Below are 12557 nucleotides of genomic sequence, written 5' to 3'. Positions count from 1 at the left end.
GCCAAAAACCTCCCAAACTTGAAGAAAAACATAAGTCTATGTATCCAAGAAGTTCAATTAACTCTCAAGAGGATAAACTCTCGAAGAGATCCACACTGTTGAACACATGATCATCTCCATAGATGCAGAAAAAGATTTTTGACAAAATTCAGCATTGATTCCTTAAAAAAAAAAAAAAAAAAAAAAAAAAACTCTTAGCAAACTAGGAGCAGAAGGGAATTTCTTTAACTGAAAAAAGACATTACAAAAACTACAGCTAACATTGCAGTAAATGATGAGAGATTTAATGTCTTCCCCTAAGAACAAGAACAAGGTAAGGATGTCTTCTCTCATCACTTACTCAACATCATATTGAAACTCCTAGTCAGTGCAATACGACAAGAAAAATTAAAAGGAAAAATAAAAATGGAAAGGAAGAAATAAAATTGTCTCTATTTGCAGGTGACATGATTATCTAATAGGAAATTCCAAAGAACTCACCAAAAAGGCTAACTAAGCTAAGCGAGTTACAAAGTCATCGCACAAACGTTAATCGTGTGCCTACGTACTCACAGTGAACAACTGCAATGTAAAACGCAAAAAACAATACTGCTTACGATACACCCCAATGAAGTACTTAGATAGGAATCTAACAAAATGTGTACAGGATCTGTATGATAAAAACTGCATAACATAGATGAAAGAAAGCAAAGATCTAAACAAATGGAGAGAGAAATGTTTTTCATGAATTGTGAAGCTCAGTATCACTTCTCTCCAGTCTGATTATAAATCCTATGTAATCTCAATCAAAATCTCAGCAAGATCTATTTTATATGTCAACAAGTTCATTGAAAAATGTACATGGAAAGGTAAAGGAACTAGAATAGCCAAAACAATTCTGAAAAAGAACAAAATTGGACAACTCCCACTATCCAATTTCAAGATTTACCCATAATGTTACAGTAATCAGGAGAGTAAGATATCGGCAAAAGGACAGACTTATAGATCAATGGAATAAAATAAAGAGCACAAAAGTATACCCACACAAATATAGTCAACTGATTTTTGACAAATGTATAAAGACAATTCAGTGGAGAAATAGCATCCATACATAAAAACATGAAACTTATACAAACCTCACACCTTATACCTAAATTAACTTAAAATGCATCAAAGACCTAAATGTGAAACATAAAACTATAAACCTTCTAGAAGAAAACATCAGAGAAAATCTGCATGACTTCTGGCCTGACAATGAGTTTTTATGTACCACACCAAAAGCACAACTCATAAAAGAAAAAAATTGATACATTGGGCTTTATCAAGATTAGAAACTTTTACTCTGAGAGACTGTTAAGAGAACGAAAAGACAGCCCACAGACTAGAAGAAAAGATTTGGAAATCACATATTCAATTAAAGACTTGTATCCAGAGCATAAAGAACATTTAAAACAAAATAAAACAAAACGTTTTTAAGGAAGAGGACAAAAAATCTGAACAGACACTTCACAAAAGAATATATATGAATGGCAAATAAGCATATAAAAAGATATTCAACACCAGGAGTCATTAGGGAAATGGAAATTAAAACCACAATGAAAAACAAGACACGCCTACTCAAATGGCTAAATTTTTTAAAATTGAACAATAACAAATTCTGATGAAGATGTGAACCAAGAGGAATACTCATTCAATGCCGGTGGGATTGTAAAAACATACAGACATTTTGGAAAACAGTATGACTTAAAAGGGTCAAAGAAGAGGAATTTTTCAAGTGACGGAACTGTTCCCTATGGTACTGGGGTGGTGGATACATGACTCTGCATTTCTGAAAACCCTTAGAGCTGCACACTACAGAGAGTCATTTGACTGTAAGCAAATTTAAAACAGTCAACTAAGATGTCAGGGAATTTCAGGATGTAATGCAGACTGTGGCAACAATCTAATTGCACTGCAAATGTATGACATAACCTCACTGAATTGGGTTGGGAGAAAGGACCTGACCAATTTAACCTTGGAAAACAAAGTTTGGTTTGTCAAACTAAAGACAAAAAGGATTGCATGGGAACCTTGTACTCTAGTTGGTAACTATGTTTCTCACAGGGGTCCAGATCAAGAATTCTGAAACTACTTCGTGGGTGTGTTAGGGTTGAACACACACACAATTGCAGATATGGGAGCCAGGCGCCTCCTCTTCAAAGGAAGAAGTTACAAATAAGCAAGGTGGAAAACAAGAATAAATTATGCATTGCTGCATTAGAGTCTGGGGTAGGGGGTGGTGTATCAGTATGAACTAATGCTTATTTTAAGATAAATATATGATAGCTAAGTAGGTGGGTGGATGGATGGACAGATGGATGGATAGATGGATGAGTGGATAGATGGATGGTTGGGTGGGTGGATGGATGGATGGATGGATGGATGGATGGATGGATGGATGGATAGATGGGTGGGTGGATGGATAGATGGGTGGGTGGATGTTTGGGTGGGTGGATGGGTGGGTGGATGGATGGGTGGATGGATGGATGGATGGATGGATGGATGGATGGATGGATAGGTGGATGAGTGGATGGATGGATAGATGGGTGGGTGGATGGTTGGGTGGGTGGATGGATGGGTGGGTGGACGGATGGGTGGGTGCATATAGATATAGGAGAGATAAATGAGCATATAGATGGATTAGTGCACTCATATATTTCCTCGCTCTGTCCACTGTGAGGACCTAGAAGTAGTAATACCCTAGTAGCGACTAGATCTTACTTCCTAAATAAAAGGAGTTAGAACTCTCTGGAGAAATGGCTGATTCTAGGGCTAGGACAAGGAAAATGCAAGATGGGCTTGGAGCATCTTGTAATGCCAGAAATCAAGGAGGTCAAACAAACAAAAGATAGGAATATGTCAAAAGAACACAGGAGCCGACTTGAAAGAGCTCCCACCGGACAAAGTTAAAACAATTTGAGCCACTAAATAAATAGTGATAGTACTAGATTTTAACCTAATGAATAAAATAAATAACCATGAGTCTGCGCTGATGGAAAATAAATAAATGGCAGAGAAGGGACAAATTTTCCTTACAGAACATTTCCAAATAATAAATGTATGAGGAAAGAAGAATTAGAAAATCACCATGAGAGCACCTCAGTAATCATTATTCCAGGCAAGATCTGTAGATAGATGTTTAAATGAGCAGACAAAACTTTGGGGAGAATTGGGACATTTGCATAGCCTGAATATACCTCCCCCAAATATTTATTAATTAATGTGGTGATTTTAATTGTGTCCACAAATTCTTTGCTGCTCCACCCTCTAGAAGGGAGAGCTCGAGTCACCTCTGCTTGACCGTGAGCTAGACTAGTATCTCTCTTCTAACAAACAGAGATGGAAAAGGAAGGCCAGTGTCTTTATGGTGGAGAAACATGGCCAACCTCACCTCCACCGTGTTCTCCAGAGCAACATCAGTGGCGATAAGTCATGGTAACACCATGTGAGCCCAGGTGCCTTGAGGACCCATCACCTGTGTCGTATTCTCATAATAATAACCCCAGACTAATCAGGAGAAAACACCAGACAAACCCAACTTGATGGACATTCTACAGAATATTCAACCAGTATTCAAAACTTTCAAGGTCAGGCAAAGCGAGGACAGACTGAGAAACCGTCACTATGGACACATGACAACTAAATGCAGCATGGTAGCGTGGACTGGATTCTGGAACGGAGAAGGACGTTAATCAAAAACTGTTGAAATCCAAATAAAGCTTATAGTTGAATAGTGTTGCACTGGCGTTCATTTCCTAGTTTTGGCAAATGCATCGTGTTGCATGCACGGTCACGTGAGGGGACTGGGTGAAGGGTACCGAGGAACTCTCTGTACCACCTTACAACTCTTCTGTAAACCTAAAATCATTTCAAAATAAAAAGGTGATTTTTTTTTAATGGGAAAATCATATTCTATTGTTCAGGGCCCAGCCATGCTCCTTCCTCCAGGAAGCTTTCCCCGATCTCCCCTGTACACTGGGCTTGCTGTTCCCCAGGGCCTTCCAGCCTGCCCCCTCTGCCGCTGTCTGGGCCCTAAGCATGTAAGACCTGAAGGGTTCCACTTCTTTTCTGGGATTAGACGAGCTTTCCAAATTACACTGCGAGCTTCCAGACAGCAGGGCCTGACTCTCCCGTCTTGGAGACTTTCAGAGTCTATGTCTTCCATGGGAGGGTGAGACTGAGGGCCCCCAGGCAGGCGTGGGCCCTGCTGGGAGCTGTGGGTGGCATTAGGGGAGAGCACTGGATGAAGTCCTTGTCCACGGAGCTTGTCACCTCCACTAGTTTATTCTGGGGGCTGGGCAGGCATCTCTCTTGGAAAGTGAAGTTAGGCAGGGGAGACAGCTCGCTGGATTTGCTCACTAGACTCTCATGACAATCAGAGGGTTATCTGACATGCCATCCTATATGGGGGACACCTGGGCAAATATGGTTGTCAGTGTGCATGAGCCCTGAGTGCTAGACCAGCAAGAGCTGAGGCACTAGGTGCCCTGACACCTTTGCTGTGGGACCCCCTCCACCATTTGTCCAAACCCCAGACAACCCGTCTACACTGAGGGCAGCAGGAGCATGTGGCTCAGCAGTGGCTGTGTCTGGATTCTCAGCAGAGTGGGGGGACCTGTGCACTACAGGAAGGCCTACAGCACTACCAGACCCAGCAGCTGCCCCAGAGGGTCCCTGCCCCTGCCCGGGAGCCCTGCTTGGGCTCACATTGGCCAAGAACAGCAGCCGAGGCTACCTCAGGTCGAGTGGCTCCTCCTCATTGCCCGCTGATGGGGAGCCAAGGCCCAGGACAAGTTGTTGTAAGCACCTGCATGGCCCTGGTGGAGGGGCAGGTGATAGGTGGGGCAGTCTGAGGACAGGAAAAGGCCATGGAGAGGCTGACACCCATGGTCTGCCCCAGGCTGCTGCTCCTGCCCTCCATGCACCCCTCTGGAAGGTCTCTTCCTGACCCAAGGCTTTGGTTGTGACCCATAAATGCAGATCTCAGAAAGGCTCCTCCTCCTCCAGGTCCATTTATCCCTTCAGCCACCCAATATCCCAAGTGCACCTCCAGTTGCATTCCCAAACAAAACTCAGCGTCCCTCCTCAAACCTGTTCCTCCAGCTCCCATTCTCCCCTCCATGACTGGAGCCAACATCCATTGTCATCCTTGGCTCTCCCTCACCTCACCCCCACATCCATCCCTCAGCAATCCTACTTCCTTAATCTATCACCACCTCCCTAGTCCAAGCCAGGCCCATGAGAAGTGATCAGTGAATGTTCGTGGTGTGGGTGATGGGTCAATGAATGGGAATGTGGATTGGTGGATGGATGGATGGATGGATGGATGGATGATGGATGGATGGGTGGGTGGGTAGGTGGATGGATGGATGGATGAATGGATGGGCAGACAGATGGTTGGGTGGATGGATGGATGGATGGATGGATGGATGGATAGATGGATGAGTGGGTGGATGGATGGGTGGGTGGATGGATGGGTGGGTGGATGGATGATGGATGGATGGGTGGCTGGCTGGATGGATGGGTGGGTGGATGGTTGGATGATGGATGGATGGGTGGCTGGGTGGATGGATGGGTGGTGGGTAGGTGGATGGATGGATGGATGGATGGGCAGACGGATGGTTAGGTGGATGGATGGATGGGTGGATGGAAGGATGGGTGGATGGATGGATGGATGGTTGGGTGGATGGATGGATGGATGGATGGATGGGTGGATGGATGGAAGGAAGGAAATGGTGGACTTCTACAGCTTAGGCAGCTTTGAGACTAGACTCATTATACCTGTCAGTGCTTTTCTTGGGCAACACCTGGACCCTTAGTTTGGCAAGGGCTGGGTTGAAGACACTGCTTCCAGGAAGGGCCCAGAGCTCAGAGCATCTTGAGATACTCTGTTTTGAGGAATCAGGCAGTCGGAATACCTGAACGTCATGGGGCACAGAATGGCCCATGGCAACCGCTCCCGAGACTGCCCCACCCCTGGGGAAGCTGGAACAAGCAAAAGGGAGCCGGTCGCTGCCACATGGAAGGTCTTCGGCCTCTGAACTCTGTCCAGGACCCAGGACTGGGCTGGGAGGACACCGTTCCTCCCCCACGTGCCTCACACGACGCCCAGAGACATACACAGGAAGAGGCGCCACGTGGACATCTCTTTCTTTTTACAAAGACTTTATTGTCTGACATGCTTGACAAAAAAAAATTACAGCCACAATCAAGTTATGCCAAAATGATTGAGGAGCACGCCATCATCTTTCATACCTCAAGGACTTTTAATGAATTTTCTTTCAAAGTAACAGCTGCCTTCATAACTTTTCTTTTCCACATAAAAATACACCATATTCTGAAGATACCTTAGGAAAAAAATTTTTTTAAGTTTATAGTTCTTGGTCCGCATAGAAATTCGGCAGAGGTGACGAACAGGGCCTGTGTCTTCTCCACCCCACGCGTGCCCACACGCCGTGCATCTGGGCTTCCCCAGAGACCTTGTAAACATCCTCGGCCACCAGGAACCACTTGGCCAGAGTCCCGCAGTCCCGCACCGCACAGAGCGCCGCTGGCTCCGGTCCGCGCGCTGCCGCTGCCAGGCTCCCCTCGCCCCGTGGGGAGCCCCGTGCGAGTAGGGAAGGACCCGTGGTCTCCCGGGATGCCGGGGTGCTGGGCTCAGAGAACAGGATCCCTCAGCACTCCAGCGGCTCTCTCTGAGAAACAAACCGGAGAGGCTTTGAACAGGACCCTTAAAAAAAAAAAAAAAAAAAAAGCCTCCAGACCACGCATTGCCTTGGGGCACAGAGCTCTCTGAGCAGAGCAGAGCCCGTGGAGCCGGAGACCCAGGCTCAAGTCCTGCTTCTGCCCCTTTGGCGCTGTGCACCCTCGGGCAAGTTACGCCACCTCTCTGATTACAATCTCCTCATCTCTAAAATGGGGTGCACCGGGCTGAGCTTGCAGGACCGCCTGTGATGAGTCCAGAGTGTATCTGCAAAGGGGCACGCTAAGTGCTGGCTCCCAGGGCTCGGCCTAGGGTGAGGCGAGTAAGGCCCTCCTCTCACGTGCCCGGTTTAAGGGGCTACCGAAAAGCTCGGCAGGAGAGAGAAATGATGCTATTGAATCCCATGTCTTTAAAAGTCAAAATCGATTCAGAAAAATATCCATGATGAACAAAATATCAACATTTGCAGTAAAGGTAGGATCTGACCCTGCACGTGGCGACCCCGCCTCTCTGGCCTCACCCTGATGAGACCGGCTGGTGCCCTCGCCCCCGCCGCAGATTCAGCCCAAACCACCCTCCCCCCAGTCCTAACTTAAAGAAAAAAACAGAAGCCGCCCTGCGCGAAGCTGCCAGAGCCCAGGGCCCGCTCTGCCACCGGGCTGCCCTCCCGTTAACAGGACAGACTGGCAAGGACCAGGAACCACTCCGCCCCTTCAGCTGTGGGCCCACCAGACAGAACCCAAATGGTGCGCGGGAAACCGCACTGAGGGATGGAACCCCCAGGAGGACAGTAATGAGAAACACGGGGTCCACTGCATTAAGTGAAGAAGGACGTGTGCGTAGGTGTGTGCACGCCCACACGTGCACATCCACGTGGCAGGGTGGCCTCGGTGTGCGGCCCCTCCAGCCGGCCGAGTTCCGCAGAGCCGCACAGCCCCTGCAAGATCGGGGGCCGTCCGGGACTCGGGAACCCTCCATCTGGTCCTGGGCACTCACGTGGCGCGTTCTGGAACCACTCCCCCAGATCCCGGCTCCGAGCCTGGGATGCCCAGGCCGTTGTTCAAGACGGCCGAGAAGTGCACAGGAGGCAAGCGGGGTGACAAGGCGAGGCAGACGCTTGTTGGCCTGGCCAGGTGCGGTCCGAATTCCTGAGACGTCCCTGATGCTCCCTCGAGGGCCTCATCTGTGAAGCAGGCCCGTCTCCTCCCCAGCCCCGGAGGGAGACGGTGGGCTGCTTACACCCGGGCTCTAAGACCTCCCGCGCACCCCCAACCATGGGGCTTACAGCCACACAGACCCTCCGTTAGAGGGAGACTTTGTGTGAGAACTTCCAGAATGTGTCCAGGAGCAGTGGCTTCCCAAACCCACGAGGGTGTCCAACTGAGAAGGATGAAGAGTCCGTCAGGTCCCGAGCAGGACAGGACCGCAAGCTTGTTAGGTCCTTTGACAAGGTACACGCGGAAATGTACACGCAGAAAACAGTCACGAGCACAGAGCCCCTGCCCGGGACCCACAGGGTCCTGACTCCAGGTGACGGAGGCTGAAGAGTCGGGGGATCTTTTCTTCATTCCAAGGCCTCAACCCCTCTGCTGGGCCGGTCCCTGCGGCCAGACGGGTCGTCTGCGTGGAAGGAAGGGTGGTTGGGGGTCCGTGCTCTAGGCCAGGCATAGGTAGCTGATGTGGGCAGGAAGGGCCGAGACCGCGCGGCAGTCAGGAGTTCCGGGGCGTGGGGAGGTCAATGACTATGGGCGGATTCACAGGCTGGTAGTTCACGGTGCACACAGACGCGTTCACATAGGTGGTCGTCCCATCTGCCATGACGCCGTACCCTGGAACGGAAGCACACAGCCGTCAGGGCTGAGGGTAAGCCAGGACCCAGGGCAGTGAGGTGGTCTAGTGGGTGTGGTACTCGGACAGCACTCTGCTACAGCGGGCTGAACACGTCCGGGGCAAGCTACCGGAACCCTCAACTTAGCCTCTTCATCTATAAATAGAGGTGATGATGACAGATGCTCCTTCCCAGGCTGCTGTGAGGAGCAAATGAGACCATAATCCACATACAGTGTTCAGCCCAGAGCCTGGAAAGCACATGGAGAGTGCACAGTGAGAGAGCCTCAGTGACGTCATCACTACCATCATCACCACCACCAGCACCATTATCATCATCACCGCCACCATCATCACCACCAGCACCACTACAACCATCACCATCACCACCACCAGCACCACTACAACCACCATCACCATCACCACCACCAGCACCACTACAACCACCATCACCATCTCTACCGCCATCACCACCACTACCACCACCATCACCACCATCACTACTACCACCACCATGACCACCATGATCACCACCGTCACAATCACCACCACCAGCACCACTACAACCACCATCACCATCACCACCACCAGCACCACTACAACCACCATCACCATCTCTACCGCCATCACCACCACTACCACCACCATCACCACCATCACTACTACCACCACCATGACCACCATGATCACCACCATCACAATCACCACCACCAGCACCACTACAACCACCATCACCATCTCTACCACCATCACCACCACTACCACCACCATCACCACCACCACCACCATCATCACCACCATCACCACTACCACTGCCATCATCACCATGACCACCGCCACTACCACCATCATCACCATCACCAGGTACTTTCTTCTTTTAGCCTCTGTTCCCATCATACCCTTTTCCCCCCATATCTACTTGTTAGAATCCTCATCCTTCAACTCAGATCACCTCCAAGCCAAAAAGGACTTTTCCCCTTCCCTTGTAACCCCCATTTTGCCTATACAACGATGCAGGAGTGTGGTTTGGACCACACACCACCTGGGATCTGATGGCCTTCCATGCCCATAGCAGGGCTGCAAAAAATGACAGCCATATTGTTATCCCACAGCACCTTGGTTGTCCATCTTTCCCATGACCTCTCAGAGTCTGCCATCTGCTGCCCCTCTGTGGTCTCCTCGGGGCCAGGGGAGGTCTGGTCACCCCTGCCCTCCAACACCACCGGCAGCGGCCCGCAGGGGGAGGGCTGAGGCTAGTTTGTCTCTGAGCTGGAAAATGGCCTGATGTGGACCAAGCATATGTGAGGCCCAGGGACCTGGCCTCACACAGATGGAGGCTCAGGGAGCTGGGAGACAACTCGGGGAAAACATGTCGGTCCCCATGGCCCCTGGGAGCCTGTGTGCTTTCTGGTAGGGTGGGATGGGACAGGGAGGCCTGGGGCAGGTGGCACGAAGGTTCAAAAAGAGCAAAAGGAGGGGGCTGCCCAACTCATGAATCAGGCCCCAGTGAGGAAGCCCAAGGTCGAATAAGGAAAGCCCTGTGTGCAGCGCGTGGGGGCGTGGGGAGCCTGGGCTGGAGCTGACATCACGCAGCACCATCCCAGCCGCCCTGCCCCCTGCCCCCCGAGGGGAAGTGAACGCCCCCCCACCATTCCAACTATGTGGACACAGCAAGTGTCCCCAGCCACCCAGGAACAGAGCCAGAATGCCAGGTCTGCTATGTGCGTGTGGTGAGGGTGGAAGTGAGGTGCCACCAGAATGTCTCAGGCAAGCAAGTGGCCCTCCACATTTATTAAGCACCAACTGTATGCCCGGCTGTGGGATGTCGGCGACAAGAAGGGCTGCCAGCCTTAAGGAGCTCACAGTGTGCCTACCAGACCTAATACAGCCCCCCTGTTCCATCCAACGTCCCCTCCTCCAGAAAGCCCCCTGCCCTCGGTCCAAAGACTTCCCAGGCTGGAGGCCCGACGGAGTCACAGCGCTCCCAGGAAGTAAACGTACCCCGAAGTCTGGCCAGATTTTGCAACTGTCTTGCCGCTGTGAAACATTTCAGCGGTAGCTAACCAATGGCCAAGTGCGTGTGTCAGGAAGGGGCGGAGAGCAGGGAGGAGGTGGCTGGGGTGACGGGAGGTGGGGGGCCCCTCTACGGGGCCAGCGGGGAACCCCTCCCCCACCCCTCACGCCGACCTTCGTGGATGTGGCCGAAGACGTGCAGCCGCGGCTGNCGTCTCTGCACCGTGTTGAGCAGCTCCACGCAGCCCACCCGCTGCATCTTCTTGGGGACCCAGTCCAGGAAGCCTGTGTAAGGAGACGGCAGGAGGGCGGTGACAGGCTTCAGGCGGCCAGGCGCCAGCCCCACAGACCCCACGCGGCAGTTTTCGCGTCTCAGGGACACGGGGTCCTGGACTCACGGACCTGGGCAGAACCCGCCCCTGAGTCCCCAGCAAGCGCTCCCAAGGCCGCCCTGCCCCCGCCTCCAGGGAGGGCAAGCTGGGGCTACCACGGGCCCACAGGGGGCCTGGCAGTCCCACCTTCCTCCCCGGCAGGGCCGGCCAGAGAGCGGTGCTCACAAGAGCCCAGAGCGGGCCAGGCACCTAGGGGGGCAAGTGAGCCCCCCCACGACCCCTGCTCAGAGCAGCCTCGAGGGCACCATCCACCCATTGCAGAGACAAGCACACCGAGGCCCGAAAGGCACGGGTGAGGCCCGAAAGGCACGGGTGAGGCCCAAGGGCACCCGAGTGGCTGGCAGCAGAGCAGAACCAGGAGCAAATTTCCACATCGGAAACTTTCTAAACAAACATCACGAAATCACAAAAACGAACTCCATTCACTGCAGCCTGGCTCACGTGGCTGCGTCTGGGTCTGCTCGCACCGCCAGCCTCCCGGAGCCGCCCCATATGGCGGAGCTCATTATCCTCACATGGCTACACCAACGGAGAATAATTGATTACTCCGAGCGAGCAGCTAGGGTTCATCTCGGCCCCTCTCTGTTTGGGTGGGTGAGACAGGTTTCTGCTTGCTAGGAAGGGGAAGGGGGATCCTGAGTCCCCGAATCAGGCAGGCTGCCACTGCCACTGCGTTAGTGATGAGAGGGAGGGAGGGAGACGGAGGGAGGGAGAGAGGGAGGGAGGGAGAGGAAGGAAAGGAGGGTTGGAGAGAGACAGAGACCGAGAGGGAGGGAGGTAGGGAGATAGAGACAGGGAGGGAGAGAGACAGGGAGGGAGGGACGGAGAGAAATGTCCCACTGGGCTTGGCCATTCCTTGCCCCTCTACCCTGCAGCCTGCAAACCCTGGAGGTGAGCACTGCCCAAGTTGGGCCCTTGTCCAGCATCGCCGGCCCAGGCCCCAAAAGCTGTGGAAGTGATGGCAGGTTCCGTGGAGGCAGCAAGAGGAGGAGGAGGCTGGGAGGGGCTGGGCTGCTGGGAGTTTGGACAGCATTCTAAGGACTAGGGGAGCCATGAAGGGTAGTAGAGGGATGGCATGGCATGGCATAGCTGCCGATTCACAGAACTCCCTCCTACTGACGTAAGGAGAGTGGAGTGGAAGGGGCAAGACTCGGGGCTGGGGGACCAGTGAGGAGACCATGGCAGTCAACGAAGCGACAGAAGATGCTGGCCTGGACCCAAGTGGGTATAGCTGTTTGGGAGAGGATAGGAAGGAGCTGGGATCCAGTTTGAGGTGGAATCAGAGACAGGAAGTGTGTGTGAGGAAAGGGGGAGGGGAGGCCTGCAAAAGCTCCAATGGGACAGCCACTGGTTCCAGAGGCGGTTAGACCCTATGAGTGGTGACATCAGCTCGGACCAGGGAGGTGGTAGTGGGGCCTGGGAAGACGGCTGTTGAAGGCAGAACCCACAGGGCCTGGAGACTGTTGGGATGGGTGGGGGTGCGGTCCCCCAGGTGTCTGATGGGGTGAGGGGTGTGCAGGATGAAACCCAGACAGTGACTGTGAAGGTCTTTGGCCCCCAGGATGCAGGTCGACGGCCCAGCCCTGCCTCTCCACCCCCTGAGC

General features: G+C 52.1%; 1 protein-coding gene across 1 annotated transcript in view; it reads right to left on the bottom strand.

Moving 5' to 3' along the window:
* Positions 1–8084: 8084 nt before the first annotated feature.
* Positions 8085–12557, bottom strand: part of MPPED1 (metallophosphoesterase domain containing 1) — a 62242-nt gene continuing 57769 nt past the window's right edge. Inside the window, exons 5-6 of the mRNA XM_040637676.1 lie at positions 10736–10846; positions 8085–8550 (exon numbers count right to left, since the gene is read on the bottom strand). Of these exons, the coding sequence (XP_040493610.1) occupies positions 8432–8550; positions 10736–10846 (230 nt within the window). The 3' untranslated portion in view covers positions 8085–8431. The remainder of the gene's footprint in view (positions 8551–10735; positions 10847–12557) is intronic.

This window comes from Ursus maritimus, unplaced genomic scaffold (assembly GCF_017311325.1).
Source record: "Ursus maritimus isolate PB19 unplaced genomic scaffold, ASM1731132v1 scaffold_21, whole genome shotgun sequence".
Taxonomy (NCBI): domain Eukaryota; kingdom Metazoa; phylum Chordata; class Mammalia; order Carnivora; family Ursidae; genus Ursus; species Ursus maritimus.
The sequence above is the reverse complement of the archived record's forward strand: the minus strand, read 5'-3'. Positions and strand labels throughout refer to the sequence as shown.